Below are 16,788 nucleotides of genomic sequence, written 5' to 3'. Positions count from 1 at the left end.
CGGGGCCCCTCGCCCGGCCTCACCTCACCCCCAGCTGCTGCCCGACAGCATGCTTTTGGGCGGAGGACAGGAGGAGACGGGAAAGGCAGGGTGAGGGCTTGTCTCCACCAGCGGCCTTTGCCACCGACGCGCACGCGCACGCGCACGCGCGGAGACACGCACGCGCCCACGCGCACGCGCACGTGTGAGCCTGGTGCGCAGGCCAGGGGCGCCCGCGCCACCCCGTGTCAGTCCCGGCCACTTGCCCAGCCTCGGCCCCGCCCCCTGCAGATGCCCTTGTGCCTGCAGCCCCGAGGCGCCTCCTGCTTTCCGCCCTTCCCTCTTCGATCGGGGCCCCTCGCCCGGCCTCACCTCACCCCCAGCTGCTGCCCGACAGCATGCTTTTGGGCGGAGGACAGGAGGAGACGGGAAAGGCAGGGTGAGGGCTTGTCTCCACCCTGGGCCGTAGGGCACGGGCATCCTGAGCAGCCTCTCCTTACAGATCAGCGCCCTTGAAGACAGAGCGCCTTGCAGCTCCCCCGGGCTCAGGGCAGCGGGGCAGCGGGCAGAGCTGGCCTTCCGGACCCACCTCCCCCTGCTGAGTCACCTCTTGCTTGGAATCCTGGCAGGGACCCCTCTGAGCTTCTGGAAGGGAGGGACGGCAGGGGACCCGCCCTCCGTGTGTCCCGGGGGAGATTACTTTATCTCCGGCCTCCCCGAAGCATGGCCTGGGCTCCTGGGATCTGTGGGGCTTGACACAGTGCCAACGGCGGGGATGGAGGGAATGGCCTGGAGTGTCTGCAGAGCCGGAGGGGGCCCTCGCTCCACCCCTCTGGCGACAGAGCAGCCCGGCCTGTTCCTCCTCAGCGTGGTAGAGGTGCACACAGCAACCGTGCTTCGGGGGCCAGGCACACCTAACCGTCGAAACATCGCCTTCAGCCCTCACCGCTTCGTTTCGCGCTGGCGGCGACGTTCAGCCCGTGGCTTCAGTAAGAACGTGCCCCGGGAAAACCACAACTGAAACACGCACAGCGTTTACGGTCACATCAGCTGAAGCACCTGCGGGTACACCCTGCAGACGCCCCAACGGCCGAGAGCTGTCCATCCCCATCCCTCCTGTCCGTGTGGCCAGGGATCCAGTCACCCATCGCCTGGTCTCCTCCCATCCTCGCGGGGCCTTGACACCGAAAGGTGGCCCCGTGCACCTGTGCCGGTCCCGCCCGTTGGCGCCGTCCACGTGCCTGCGTGCGGTCCGAGCAAACTCTCCCTCCCTTACTGTTTCGGCCTGCCTGATCCAGTATAAATTCCCCTCACCGGAACAAGAGTTGGAATGGAAAAGAAAAACAAAATAAAATTCAAGGTTTCACCTACATCCAGGCCCTCACACTATTTCAACCTCCCCAGGTCCATGGTGAGACTTTTATGGCTTCTCAGTGCTTCTCCAGCCATCTGAATTTCCTTCAGCCCTTCTTTCTTGCCTGAAAATGTCCCTTTCCTTCTCTCATTTTAAAGCTTGAGCTAAGCTCTCTCTCACTCTGTTTTTATTATGTTTCCGTGTTCTCCTTTCCGTGGTTTTCTTTAGATTCTAGGCGTTGGGGGCGAATTTTAGAAATTTCATCTTGGTATTTCTGTATACTTGCTATCTTTGAATAGGCAAATACTACTTTTACCAATAAAAAGGTATTTTTTCTTAAAAAAAAAAAAGAAAGAAAGAAAAAGCAAGAAGGACATAACATTCTGAAAATATCCCTAAATCTATTCTTTAACCTGTTGAATGTTTCACCCTAAATTGCCGTAAACTCTAAGAGGGTGGGTAGGGGCGATTCCAAAGGCCACCAAAGCAGTGACTTCAAAGACAGTCCCATAAACAGAATCATCATTTTTGAACCTGTTTGCTCAGTTGCGCTCTTCAGAAGAAGAGTCTTTGCTTATCCACGTCTCCCTTTCTAAATTATAGGTTTGTCAATCAGAGCTTTTCCATGCTGTTTAGTTCACCGTGAACACTTAAAACTGTACTAATGAAACGTAGACAGAAATAGGGCTGGTCCCAGCTGGTCTCCTCCGTGGGGAGCATATCAGAGGCGGGTTGGTCCCCGTCAGCTCATCAGGCTGTTGGTTAGTTCCATGCGATGTCTGCCCTGGACGGCAGACCCAGCAGTGGTCGTGGGAAGGAACGCCAAGCTGACTTTGACCATTTTGTCGCTTTCCACTTGAAACAACCAAAACTGTCCCACGACCTGGCCGTCAGCCGGACACCCTGTGAGGGTGAGTGAAGGCCCTAGAAGGTCCCCCAGCCCCATTCCCAAGTGGAGGTGACGACGGGCCAGGGTGTTTGGGGTGAGAGGGAAGCCTGCCTAGACTTGGGTTTCCAGGTGCCAAGGACATGGTCCCCGAGGGTGTCTGTCTTTCCTAGGCACCATCGTATGGTCTTGCAAAGCACCAGCCCTGTTGTTTTTCCCGTGTGTTAAAAACTTGGTCAGTGCTAGTCGGCTGTAGCTAATCCCTTCAGCCTGGAGTCTTTGTTGACGAGAAGATAGGTGTTATCATTGGTCCTGGTTATCTGCCCACCGCTTTCCACTGAGAAGGGGGCCGGCTGAGGGGCAGGGCCTTCTAAGCATTACAGTGCATCTGCACGTGGGTCTGACAGAATAGACACGATGATTGCCGTTCTGTGGGTGAGGAAGCCGGGGCTCAGGGCAGCTGGCGCCTGACCGCGTCCGCATCACCTGGGGGGGACGAAACCAAGTGTCCAGCCCTGCAGCCCCTGCACCCCGCTCTCCGACAGCGCCCCTCCTTCCCAGGAGCCGACACAGCTCCAGGTTCGGGGACGTCTGGGGCGTGATGTGACACAGGCAAGAGTAGCCAGAGGACCCGTTTGAACAGAAACACTGGGCCCATATGCTCGGTTCTCTAAACTGAAGTCAAGTCCAGCACTTTCCCCAAGACTCACTCGACCTAAATGCACCCACTTCCTTGGGAGCCACACTCAGACCTAAGAAGCACAGTGCCTTCCGCCTCATACTTGGCAGTTCCTCCCGGGGTGAAATTCTGAAAATGTCCAGGTCGGATGGTTGTCTCCAAAAATAAGGAGTTTGTTGATTCGGTGACCCTGTGATGAGCCCCTCGTGTTCTAGGTCTTGCGCAGGAGGAGAGGAGATGAGGGAAGGGAGCAAAGCGCCCCTAGCCTCTTATCTGATCACGGAATCGGGCTCCAGACACACCAGCTTCCAGAACTGGGCGCGAATCCCAAGGGCTCCGGAGTGGAGATGGCGCAGGCTGTCGTACCGAGAGAGAGGGTGGGCTCTGACCGGTTGTCGAAAGGGTGGGAGAGCGGAGGGGCCCCTCGGGGGGCGGAGAGGCATCGCTAGCTGAGCAGGTCGGGGGGACGAGACTTGAGGCCGGTGGCCCTGACATCTGCACAGGACACACATCTGCCTGGACGAGGAGGATGTCTCCATACCGGCTGCAAGGCGTTTGCAAATGAGCGCAGCTGGTGGTTTGGTTTTTCTTGCATTTTTCCTGCGGGTTCATCCGTTTGGTTGTCTGAATAGCATTCCCAGCCGGGAGGGTCATGATCGTTGCTGACCAGTCCTAGAGGGATTTGGCCCAGGACCTGGGGGTTTTGCCTCATCACAACAGTGCAGACCAGTGGAAACTCTGGACGTAGGTGCCCTGATAAAGGCAGCCTGTGGGTGAGGATCTCAGGGCGATGGGCAGGGTGGACTGGAAGTGGAGCCTGCAAGCGGGGTCCGCAGGATGCAGGCCATCCCCATCCCTGTGCCGGGCAGTGGGCAGGAAGCCCTGGTAGGATGTGGGGCGCGGGGGCGGGGGGCCGCCCTGCGGGGCAAGGCAGCGGCTTCACCCGTGTGCTGGCTGCGATGTGACTGGAAAAGAGTCGGAGAGACAGAACTCAAAGGGAAATTGGCCGTGGAAGGCCAGGGCTGAGAGTGAGGCCATGCGGCCAGATGAGAGGACCACTGGCACATGGGGCAGGAGGAGGAGAGCTGGGTCTGCAGAAAGACCTTGAGTCTGGATGAGGGATGGAGCCCAGGAGAATCCTGCAGTCAGGGGGCGCTGGCACATCGCTGCTTCCTGTGTCCATGCAGGACACAGGGCTGAATAGACGCCGGGGCCCAGAAGGCTAGAGGAAGGATCTGGAGCGGGAAGCAGGGGGTAGCAACAGGAGCCGCTTGGGAGTGGCTCAGCTTAGGTACGAGGCCTCAGCCAATGCTCGTGGGCTCGGTGTGCGGGGTCAGACTAGCTTCCTCCTCTGTCAGTCTGGAAGGACACCCCCTTGCGTGAGTGGTCAGGAAATGTCAGCATTCTCTTCCCCAGCGAGACACAGAGCCCCCTAACATAGAGGATGCTCTGAGGACAAATATGCACCCCAGAAACGTCTGGGTGTGGCAGAATCGCAAGAGAATCTGGATCTGGTACCTATGCAGGATGTAACCAGCTCTCTAGCAGGAGCGTGGCCTTGGGGTTTTGGCTCTGGGGGGGTCCCTGGTCCTCTCCTTTGCCCACTGGCCCCCTCGGGGACCCTGTCGCTAGGGCAGTGACAGGGTGAGGATGCCCTTCCCTGAAATGCTAGATCTGCAGGTGTCGCAAAGGTCACTGCAAACCATACTTACACAAGTTAATAAGAGACTGGTGATCTGGCTGTGACCGACAGGCTAATATGATTTAAAGACTATGTAAAAAAGTCACATGACTGCACATTTCGAAATTCTCCTAAATACGAATCTGAATGTGTTTGCACTGAAATCGTCAGAGTCTTTTTTGACTTGGAAGTGGGCAGACTTCCTCTCTCCCAGTTTGAAAATCCCAAGTATGTTTTCACCTCTCCTGAAGGTTCCAGCAGTGTGAGAAGTACATAATTATATTCTTTATAGTTTGCACGACTAAAGGCGAGCTGAAGAGCGTGGTTTGGGGGCCTTTCACCTTTTTCCCAGAATGGTCATCCATCGGCAATCTGAATAGGGTTCAGAATCTGAGGCACTCCCAGCATTTTATACAAAAATGATCGTGACAACTTGGGGAGTAAAAATTCCTAGCAAATGAGCTCAATTTGCTCTTGGTTACAAGAACGTACTTCATGAAATTTAGGAAACTTAACAAGGTTCATTAAATCTGTTTGTATCTGCACCTTTTTATGAAACGAGAGCCTGAAATGTGGGGTGAAATTTACTAGGGAAATGAAGACAAGGCTGAGAGTCAAGGAGGCATCACTTCTGCCCCCATGGTGAAGCTTCTAGGACCAGCCAGGATTGCAGTCAGAGACACATCAGGTCCGCACCTGTCACGCAGCCCCCCGGGTGCCTGCGGAGAAAGGTGGTGTGGTTGATTTCCACGCTCATTAGACGTGTGGACACCCTCAGAGCGCAGGGTCCTCGGGTCAGCAGTCCGGGCCCCGGACCACCGATGCCCAGCGTGCATTCTCACTGCCCGTGGGCAAGGGGGCCGGGTGGCTGTGCAGAGGGCAGCAAGGGGAGGGGGCCGCACTTTCCAGACCACTCGCTGGTTGTCATTTTGTTGTGTGGGGAATTCTTTATTTTTTTTAGTAAAGATATTTATTCTTTATTTTATCATTTTTAAGTGAAGTCCAGTTGATTTTACAAGATTCTATTTGTTTCAGGTGTACAGCATAGAGATTCGGTATTTTTTACAGATTATACGCCATTAAAAGTTATGACAAAATAATGGCTGTAATTCCCTGAGCTACACAATATATCCTTGTGGCTCATCTATTTTGTTTTATTTTATTTTTATTTTTACTTTTATTTTTATATCGGAGTAGAGGTGGTTTACAACGTTGTGATAGTTTCAGGCGTGCAGCGAAGTGAATCAGCTCTACAGATACATACGCCTATTCTTTTTCAGATTCTTTGCCCACACGGGTCATTACAGAGTATTGAGCAGAGTTCCCTGTGCTCTACAGTAGGTCCTTGTTGGTCACCTATTTTTCACACGGTGGTGTGTGTCTGCTAATCTTGCAGGGGATTCTGTAGGTAAAGGCGCTGCAGCTCTCACGCGTGGTGAATGTGTGTGCAGGTGCGGTAACGTTCACGCGGTCCAGTGCCTCTCCAGCGTCGTAAGGGAGAGAGCACAGCTCCCAGAGGCCCTTCCGGCAGGGCGAGTGTGTGTCTGGAGTACTGACTCTATGCGTCAATTACATATGGTCTCAGATTCACCTGTTTCCCTGCTAACCACCAAGAGGATAAGCTCCAGAGCTTCCTGGAAGCCCCAGCCTCCTCCCTGTGACCTAATGATAGTTCCTGCCTTGGAGGACCTCGTGGGGACCAAAGCCAGCTTGTGGAAAGAGCTTGTAAGTCCCTGGTGTTTACAGAGCTCCTGGTGAATGCCTTCCCCGAGGCACTGGACCGACCAGAGGAAAGTGGGATGAGATGGGACGAGACGGGACGGGGCAGGATAGGGTGAGTTTTCACGGTTCCCCACAGGGAGCGAGAGCTCTCCTTTTCCTGAACTCAGAAGCAGGTAACTGCAGGAACGTGTATGGTACCCGAGCAAGGGTGAATTCTTATCAGTTCAGCTTTCCTCGGGGAAAGCACAACAACTTTATAGCTACAGCTGTTTTGTTTCTTAAACTTTTTGTCATTTGAAGGGAATCAAATCTTTAGGACAACAACTTTCAAATTCATTTGGATTATACTAAGCAAAGGACTGATGCTCCTGAAAAATGATTAGCATTCAGTGTCCGACGATGTGCTGTAATTTTATTTATAGTCAAAGGTAATGGGTGAAATGGACAGCATTCTGACAGAATTCCATACTTAAGGCTTACGCTCTGATCACGCAGGATCTGTGCATGTCTTTAAGGCTTACGCTCTGATCACGCAGGATCTGTGCAAGTCTTTAAGGCTACGCTCTGATCACGCAGGATCTGTGCAAGTGTACATCTTCTCCTGGTGAGGCAGCTTTTAGATGAATGCCGTTCATCATCACGCATGGCCTGTAGCTGAAGGGGTACCGGGAAGTTCACTTTCAAATCAAGTCACGCTCAAGCCCCCTATCAGCAATCTCAGCCGTATCTCAGGGAATTGGGGTAGTGACATCATTTAATCAGAGAACTTTATGTTATGTCATGTATTGTGACGTTCCGACTTAGAAAGGTAATGCTTACCTTTCAAAACATCTTGACCTTTTCTCCCTTATCTGAGATGGTAGCACCCCCATGACACAGAGCGACTGAGGTACCAAAAGTCGATACAAAGGGTTAGAACTCAGTGAAGACGATAGAATTGCAAAGGTCACTGTGAAATCAGCATCGCATGGTTGACCCAAGTGGACCACCTGATGACAGCTCGGCTGGGTGGGACACAGGTGGTGACTGTTAGATTCAGATGCTCAAGGAACAGAAGGAATAGAGGAAGACTAAGGGTTTGTTAGGGAATAATTAAGGTAGCGACTTCAAGGAATAGCTTTGGAAGTGTCTACCAAACTGTTTCCCCATTATCCCAGTATTTTACTAAATTTTTCATGAGGAAAAAAAAGGGAGGGTCTGTGGTCAGATAAGTTTGGAAAACACTGGTCTAAGCAAACTTCAGTAGGTCTGTTTCCTGCAGGAAACTCTGCTAATTCAGTAGTTCAGCAACACATTTAATTTAGCAGCTACTCTGTATGCATAACTCAGACAGTTACTGTGGGTCACTCCAGCAGAGAAAACTCTGTGTGTGTGTGTGTGTGTGTGTGTGTGTGTGTGTGTGTGAGAGAGAGAGAGAGAGAGAGAGAGAGAGAGAGACAGAGACAGAGACAGAGAGAGAGAGAGAGAGAGAGATGTGCAGTATCTATTAAGTTTCAAGATACAGGCACACACTGAAAAGCTATGACCTACAAAACCGAACGAACTTGGCAATTTGAGGTAGTGATAGTATTCATGAGGGCAGCTGATAAGGAATACCCACAGAAATCGGTAGCTCGTTTTGAGGTAGAAAACACGAATTTTTCCCCACTCAGTGTGTTGCATGAACATTTTCTAATTTTCTGTGAACACTTTCTAACAGTATCTATTAAGTTTCAAGATACAGGCACACACTGAAAAGCTATGACCTACAAAACCGAACGAACTTGGCAATTTGAGGTAGTGATAGTATTCATGAGGGCAGCTGATAAGGAATACCCACAGAAATCGGTAGCTCGTTTTGAGGTAGAAAACACGAATTTTTCCCCACTCAGTGTGTTGCATGAACATTTTCTAATTTTCTGTGAACACTTTCTAAGAAAAAGCTGAAGGAAGAACATTTGCAATGCAGTCAGCCCATTAAGAGTCACACTGCTTTTGTGAAGATAAGCACTTTCCCAGGAGATGCTTGGCTGTGATGCTGAGATCTTGGACCTGTTTATACCAACTCCCCTGAAGGGTTTCTCAGCAGAGAAAGTTCTAGAATGTTCTAGGTTGCAGCCCCTAAGATGTTCAGCACACCAGACGTTGCTCTGCAGTGCCTGTGTGATATAGTGCCATGAGCTCAGACCTCTGGGAAGTGGGGTCCTCTTTCTGAGTAAGCACTGTGTTACGGTTTCAACCCTCTGTCCGAGGGCTAACAGTACCAGATTACTAAATAATGGTTTTGAGTAATATTACTTTCCTTTTAAAAAACAATGCTTTCTTTTAAACTCTTACTCTGTCTCTCAGATGGTGTTACAGCCCAGCTTTCTTTTTGCCTTCTCTATTGCAGTTGCTTATGGGGCTGACGGCTTTAGGGATTTTCATGCAATAATTCCCAATTCTTTCTCTCGTAAGTATACACTTTGCTTCTAGAAAATGGTGACGTGTATTCATTTCATACTCAGTTTCCATAGTGTCAATGTTGTGAATGCATCTTTTTTCATCACCTTCCTTCATACTTGAAAAAATGAGATAAATTAAATATCAATCACGCTGTTTATTAAACATCTATCATCGAGAACACCTCTTACACACTGAGGTATGTATGCCTGGTTTTAGACTGTTGGATGTACTATGGAGCGTGCCTTTTGTGGTGGCAATGCAGTAATAGTAAGGGTAGAAGTAACAATAGTATCGACAGAATTGTTACCCTACTAATGCTGTTAAACAGCTTTGTTACGAATGTTACGAGTATCTCCTCTTTGTTGAGTACGATGATAAAGGCCAGACTTTCTGTCACCGTTAAATAACCCAACATACTTTCAAGATACTTTTTACAGTTTTGTAGGACGGAGAGGGATACATACTGTCCTTCTGTTCTTCCGAAGTATTAATTTCAGAACCGAGAGGAGAAAAATCGCAGGGCTTCAAGGCCGTTAGCCCGTGGTCCTCGCTTCCTGAGCAGACACACTGAGTGCTTTTGCGCGCGGGACGCTCCTGATCTGAGCTGTCAAACCAAACACAGATGTTAATTTCATTTTTCTTTTTTATGTATTGAGAGATGATGAATGATAAATATATTTGGGCAACGTCCCTGAAGGAGTATTTTAAGGAGTGGAAAGTGCTTTTTAAAAATGTCCAGAGAGCTGAATATTCAAAGTGGTACAAGTTGGTTGCCCCCTTCGGACTTAAGTCTTCAGAGCCTGTATTAGTAAATTATCTAATACTAAAGCAACATCAGAAGACAGGCCACGCTTGTTAACGCTGTAACAGTTATTAATACAGGCTGTAATCTAAAAGGTGTCAGTAGCAGTTAAAGATAGGTTTCTGACATCCTGGCTATCAAAAACTCTTTGGTACCTAAAGGGTTTAGCAGTATCAAATTAAGGCTATCCCTTTTCTCATAACCTACATTGACTGCTCTTCCAGTATAGAGAATGGACTTGAGGACACGGGGAGGGGGAAGGGTCAGCTGGGAGGAAGTGAGAGAGTGGCGTGGACATATAGACACTAGCAAATGTAAAATAGATAGCTAGTGGGAAGCAGCCGCATAGCACAGGGAGATCAGCTCGGTGCTTTGTGACCACCTAGAGGGGTGGGACAGGGAGGGTGGGAGGGAGACGCAAGAGGGAGGGGAGATGGGGATATGTGTATGCATATAGCTGATTCACTGTGTTATACAGCAGAAACTAACACAACATTGTAAAGCAATTGTACTCCTATAGAGATGTTAGAAAAAGTTATAGAGGTCTTTCTCTTACTACTGTTCCTTTGAATTACCTTTAACAGCTTGACATTTATTTCTGTGAGATCTATATGCATATATATATAAATATGTGCATATATATGTATATGTGTGCTGGTATGATTATATAAAACATTATACTAGGACAGATAACTAATATAATTTCCAGATGAACAGTCACATTGTTGAAATATTAAAAAGTCAAAAGCACTTAAGAGTAAGATAATGCATTCTAAGATGTCTTTTCATTAAATCTGAGGAAGGTTTAGGCTCGAGCATATTGTAATATCGGAGCGGATCCTTTGGTGAAGACTTGGGTACGTAAAAAATTGCTACCTCTACAACACTTGGAGATACTGTGAGATAGATGATACATGTTTCGATACACTTCCTGTCTGTATATTTATACAGTTGGGGTCACAAGGTATTAGTATCTCTTTCTCTCCTCCTTCCCCACCGCCTTCCACGTACCCAAGTTGTAACTAAATGGCTGTGGACCTTGAAGTCTCCACCCAAACAGCAACCCAGCTGTTCTGGGCCAACATCACCACCTAGTGGTCATAGTGGAAAATTGTCCTCCTCACTCATCTCTCTTCGTTTCCTTCTTGAAAATTACAAACATAAACTGTTTGACCCCCTCTACCTCAGTCTGTGTCCCTTGTTACCTGAGGAAAATGTAAATATGCTTGTAACTCATTCTTTTTTTCATAATCTTCCTCTTTTGTCTCTCCCTGATTTCATTCCATTTAAAACCTAAAACATCAAATAAGGATAAACGTATTCCTAATCATGCACCTTTGCGAGGGAAACACATACCCCGCATTTTAAATGATATAAGTTATAATAAATGGTTTCAGTAACCTTAAAAAGGCTTGAAAGTTTTCATAAATCCTTTAGAGGCAGCACAGAAACTTCTACACATCTTCTCTGCATCTAAAATTTTCATTTAATTACCCTCATTCAAGACATCTCTTAAATATTTTTATTCCATTTGATATTTTTACTAGTCGTCAGTTGCAGGAATATTTCTGTCTCCTGTTTCTTCATTTAAAATATTGAGCATTTTGAGCTTACCTGGCTTAAACTCACAGTGACAGCTTGGGGATATCTTTTCAATGGAAAAATGCTGTCTGAGTACCATTCACCTCACCAGGAAATATAAAGACACCTTCGAAAGGAAGAAGAAGATGAAGGGGAAACAGAACCCCTTTGTGAGGCGGGGCCGCCAGTGTGCATTATTCCTGTGCATTAAAATGATTTGATCATCCATGAGGCCGTACGACGCTTGGCAGGAGACCCAGGCCCCGATGGCCCCGACTTGCCTGGATTCTCTCATTGCTAAACTGGTCTAAGTGCTAAGGTTCAGGGGTCCAGGGTCAACTGGCTCTGCCCCGTTACTAAACACACAGAAGGCCTCTGAAATATATAACAACGAAACTTTCATTTTCCCGAATTTTCAATTGCATCGGGGAAGGAAAGTGGCTTTTGGCTCAGGATTTGAAGGCATCCACTCTCCATGCGGCCACATTTATTAAATAGTGACATCGGGGTCCCGTCCATTAGCTCCCGGGCATCAGTGGAAAGGCTGCAAGGTCAGGCCCGAGCCAGAGTGTTCTGGGGTCAAGAAACACACAAGTCTCCGTTTCATGCTCTGTATTTGAACACTTCCATTCAGCACCTTTTTACTGAGTTTGACATTTTTCTAAGTGGCAGGAGGCTGGAGTGAGAAGATATTTGTAAGTATAATCCGTGTATTCAAGGAGAGTATAACATTTCACAGAAGCAATACTGCGGCTAAGCAGTTTGGGGTCCAAGGAAACGGAGCCAAAGAAGTGGTTTAGGAATTCAGAGGAGGGGAGGGACACAGAGACAGCCTCCCTCCGTGGGGTGGACCCCAGTACACTAGATGCAGGTCAGGGAGGACTGACCATTTCCTGGGATTGACGACGGGCGGGTCTGAAGAAAGAAAACGACAGGGCCGGTCCTGTGGCGCTCTCAAGAGACGGATGCGGGAACCCTGCTTGTCGCTTTGGGTGGGCTCCGGGCTGTTGGCATGTGACCCTGCAGGAGACGGACAGCTTGAATACACCCCCAGCACCTGTTCCCGGTCCCCTCCTTCACTAGTTGGAGCAAAGGCTGGTGCCGCTGACTCTCGGGGGGGTGGAATTCAAACTCGCGGGCCCGCCAGCACTCAGACCCGAGGCCTTCCGGCACCAGCGCCCGCCCCTCTGGCGCCTTGACTGGGAGCCTGGCAGCCAGAGCCTGGCTATTGCCCTCTGCCCTCGGGCTGCTCAGAGCCTCCCAGGGCGGGTGCCGCCCACGGAGGGACCTCGGTTCCCCCCTTTGCCGCATCTCCGGCTTCCCCGCGTTCAGGAGCTCCGGCTGGGCGGCGGCATCTCTGCTCTCAGCCGGAGGCTTGTGTCTCTGGGCCGAGCATGTCCAGGCCCCCCGATGTCCCCTAGGAATGGGCTCAGTGCCCCCCACTTCCTTCCTCCTGACCCTCTCCGGGCTGCACTCCCCCATTTAAAGGAGGCGTCCGGCCTGGCTGCCTCAGGGGACTCTAGATGTCAAAAACAGAGGCCCCCAAGACCGCAGCCTCTGCTGTCCTTTGCTCAGGCCACGTCACTAATCAAGCTCACCATCACCTAAAACCCCCGAAGCCGTTTTCACATTTACCGAAGTGGTGAAGCCGAGACACCCCTGTCCGAGCTTGTGTTTCTAAAATGTGTATTCTGCCTTAAGTGATGCATGCCTGTTAGATTTTGACCTTTGAGATCTGGTCTGTGTTTGCCATGTTTTAAGACAGTTCCGTGGCCTGATTTCCATCATCTACGAAAATCATACCGCGTGTCGCCTGTATTCGCCTCCCCGTCGGACAAGAGGCCCCGTTTTCACAGACGCAGGGCCGGGGGGCATCTCTGCCCGTCTTCCACGCAACCAGTACGCAGCGTGCATTTGTCCACAAAGAGATGGGAACCTTCCCCCAACACTGAGAAAAGGCACACGTGCTTGAATCTGCTGAGCCCGTGCTGACGTGCTGCCCGCTGGTTCTGACCTCCACTCCCAGCCCCCTCAGGCCCCCTTTCTCCCCTCTTACTTGCCACAGATCTTTCCTGTCACAGTCTGGCCTCCAATTCACCCCCAGAGCTCTAGCACGCTTCCAGCTCTGCATCCCCGGCATCTGGCCTCCGGCTCTTGTGACTCAGTGCATCTACCGTTTGCTTACCTGGAGCGTTCTGTCCATTTCTCATTATTGACCCTGCCTTGACCTTGCCACTGTGATCCAGGGACCCCCAGTCTGGGCGTCTGCCTACCTTTTTTCCGAAAACCAGAACGTCACAGGATACTGAATTTTCTTCTTCAAGTTTGGTCTCTTCCGGCACCAAACACACCTACCTACAATCGTACGAGGGGACCCACGGTGATGGGAGGGTAATTTACAGTGAGCTCTCTTCAGCCTCTGGTTTTCGGCTCTGTGGACAGAGTCCTCAGAGAAGCTGTCACGTGGCGCTGTCCCGCCTTCATGAACCGCTGTCGGACGAGTGACTGGTGTCCAGGCTTCTGGCTTGAGGGCGGCTGCGATATTTAAGGTGACGTCCACCCGTGTCCTGGCGGCAGAGACCTCAGGTCGCCCGAAGCTGCCCTGCTTTCCTGCCCCTCACCAGGAAGGGCCCGCACTTCATCATCGACACAAGCCACAGGGCCACCAGACGCTCACACAAACACCTGTCTTCTTAAAGCAGAACAGGTGGGAGTTTGCGGCAAGTGTTAATAAGTCCCGTACTGAGGTGTGCTTTGGAGAAAGCAAGAGTCAGTTCCATTGAGCTGGTTGCCTCTCAACTTATGACCCGGAGCTGAGTGCAGGGAGATCTGCGGAGGGAATTATGCCAACGCTCGTTCATCTGCATGGTTCCCTTCCTCCGTCCACAGGGTCCTTGGCCTGCGCCCTGGGTCCCAGCTCCGGGCGCTGGAGGACCTGCCACACCTGCAGTCGTTTGCCCCGCTGTGCCCTGAACTGGCCCCATCTCATTTTCAAAAGCCATGAGACAGATGATTAAAAATAACCCTGGTGAAGGAGTGCAGAGGGCTTTGAGCATTCCGGAGCAGAGCCCAGTGGGCAGGGAGGCCCCGGTGAGTTAGCTTTGAGAACGTGATTCCAGAGGGCTCAGGGGTGGAGCACCTTCACACGATGGCACAGCTACCCTCCCTTCCTGTCTCGTCTCCTGAGCTCACCACGTCGGTAGGGCTTGGTTCCCTGTCTCCAGCGGCTGGGAGAGGTCGGCAGGAGTCCACTGAGGTGCAGGGTGCTCCCGCGTCCCTGCTCTTCGGGATCTAGCGGGGAGGCTCACCTGGACACGCCCTCTTCCTGGAGTTCTCGGGACAGTCTTCTGTGATGCAAGGACGTGATGGGAAGAGACATTCCCCTCACTTCTGGGGTCCCCAAGTCCACAGTGGGGGTGTGGCCCGTGTCCCAGCTCATTCGTTCCGTTTGCTGACTCGTCTGCAAGTCTTCTCCCCAGAGATCTGACGGGCAGCCTGGGAAGTGTGGCGGCTAGGAGCGTGGCCGCTGGGGCCGGGCTGCCTGCAGAATCTCCCAGCTGTGTGACCTCAGGCAAGTTGCTCGACTTCTCTGTGCCTGGGCGTCTTCAACTGTAAAACAGGATAACAGCACCTCACTTACAGGGCCGTTGTGAGGGTTACCCATTACAGGGCAGTTAAAGCGCCTGGCACGCGGTCCACGCCGTGAACATTCCTGGGTAGCCCGCTCAAGGGGACGGCTCTATGGGAGCGTGCTTTCATCTGCCAGGCCACTCGCTGGCCTAAGTTCGCTTTACATGTCTTTACCCACTAAGTCCTCTCAAAGCCCCTGCTGGGCTAGCGTGGACAGTTTCCGTTTTTACAGATGAGGATTGCTCAAGATCTCAGAGCTTATGAAGAGTGGAGCTGAGATTCCAAACCAGGAATTTCGATTTCAGAGTCTGGGCTCTGGGCTTCCAAATCACGAGAAATGTGTCGCGTCAGACGAACTTGGAGTGTTTCTAGCGCAGTTTTTCTCAGACGCGCGTGTACGTGGGAATCCCTTGGAGGCTCATATGAAGAATGCCCAGGGCAGGGCCCAGCCCCCAGACTTTCTAGTTCGGCGGGTTAGGGTGGACCAACAAGTTCTCAGGAGATGCCAGTGCTGTTGGTCCAGGGACCACCCTTGGAGAACCACTGATTTACAACGTTGATCAAAGATTTTGTAGCCGTGGTTACCGTCGATCTCATTGGTTATTTTACTTGGCAGAATTTACCTACTTCCTCTTACTCATCTCTGGAGACTGTGATGAACGTGAGGGCTTTCAGTGTAACTGAAGTTTCTCCCGGTCATGGCAGCGTTGGATTCAGCCATGCGTCGTCAGCTGGTGTTTCAGAAGGACGCAAACCAAATGCCTATTTTCTTTACCAAGAAAAATACATGAATGACAGAAATAATGACTCTAAATGCAGAGTGGACAGTGGTCATCGTACTATTACCAGGAGCCCTTCACCCCCACGCACACACGCGTCTTACTTTCTGAAGGGCCAGTGCAGATGTGTTACGTTCACCATCCATGCTGGTCAACCCTTCAGCGACTGGAAGAAAGCTGAGAAATCATGGCACTACTTTAGGACACGGGTTTTCCTTTCATCATGGAATAAAGAGGGTTTAGAGTGGTCACGTGCCAAAGAAACAAACAGACAGAACTCTTTCAGGAATCTTTGGTCAGAAATCTGGGCGCGTGCTTGCCGAGTTTTGTCTCCGTGTTTATGAATACACGAACGAGGGAAAGGTAGCTTATGCTTAAGGGGACTTTTTCAGGCTAGATAAGCGCTTCTTCTTAGGGGGTTTTGCCCAACAAAGTCCCACACCTGGGGGGGCTACGTGATCAGTACTCGCCTTCTGGCGTCAGGGGTCTTCTGGCTCGCAGGGCGTCGGCCTTGGCCTCGGGTCACTCCAGAGGGGCCCAGGCTGTCACAGCGGACCCGGTGACCTTACCCTGCATAGAGGTCCCCCCCCCACACACACACACACCCAGTCTAAAGCGAGAATTTATAAATTCCATGCATTTTCACCGGCTGCCCTTCGGGCCCACGGAGAGGGCAGACGAGGGTCCCAAAGCCGGGGTGCTTTGCTGCTACCTATCGCAGTCCCGTGTGGGCCGGTGGGTCCGGAGCCCGGGCCACTGTCCCCCCGTGCCAGCTGCCAGGAGCCTGTGTCTGGAGGGCGTCGCTCCCGCCGGGGGGTGTCTGCTGCTGTGCTGTTGTGTCTCTGTTCTGCAATGACACTGAGCGGCCCCTGTGTTGTGTTGTCTCTTTCAGCTGGTAATGTGAAAGTAGAGGCTCAGAGTGATGAAGAGAATGGGCGTGCCTGTGAAGTGAATGGGGAAGAGTGTGCCGAGGACTTACGGGTGCTCGGTGCCTCCGGAGAGCAAATCAATGGCCCCCACGGTGTCCAAGGCGGCAAAGCTCTGTCGGGAGCTGGGGGCATCCGGCTTCCCAACGGCAAACTAAAGTGTGATGTCTGTGGGATCGTTTGCATCGGCCCCAATGTGCTCATGGTGCACAAAAGAAGCCACACCGGTAAGGCCCGGCGTAGTTCCTCCTCCGGCGGCCTCGGGGCCCCGGCGCGCCGCAGAGGACGAGGCCCCTCCCGGCCGAGCGTCCCGAGCGCGGCGTAGCCTCCCTATTCGGGAACGGT

General features: G+C 51.4%; 1 protein-coding gene across 1 annotated transcript in view; it reads left to right on the top strand.

Moving 5' to 3' along the window:
* The window catches only part of IKZF1 (IKAROS family zinc finger 1), a 93,728-nt gene that overhangs the window by 55,704 nt on the left and 21,236 nt on the right, over window positions 1–16,788 (top strand). The window contains exons 4-5 of the mRNA XM_024115116.3: window positions 8,673–8,732; window positions 16,410–16,670. Coding sequence (XP_023970884.1) covers window positions 8,673–8,732; window positions 16,410–16,670 — 321 coding nt within the window. The remainder of the gene's footprint in view (window positions 1–8,672; window positions 8,733–16,409; window positions 16,671–16,788) is intronic.

Source organism: Physeter macrocephalus, chromosome 5 (genome assembly GCF_002837175.3).
Source record: "Physeter macrocephalus isolate SW-GA chromosome 5, ASM283717v5, whole genome shotgun sequence".
NCBI lineage: Eukaryota > Metazoa > Chordata > Mammalia > Artiodactyla > Physeteridae > Physeter > Physeter macrocephalus.
This window is presented reverse-complemented; position numbering and strand designations above follow the sequence as displayed.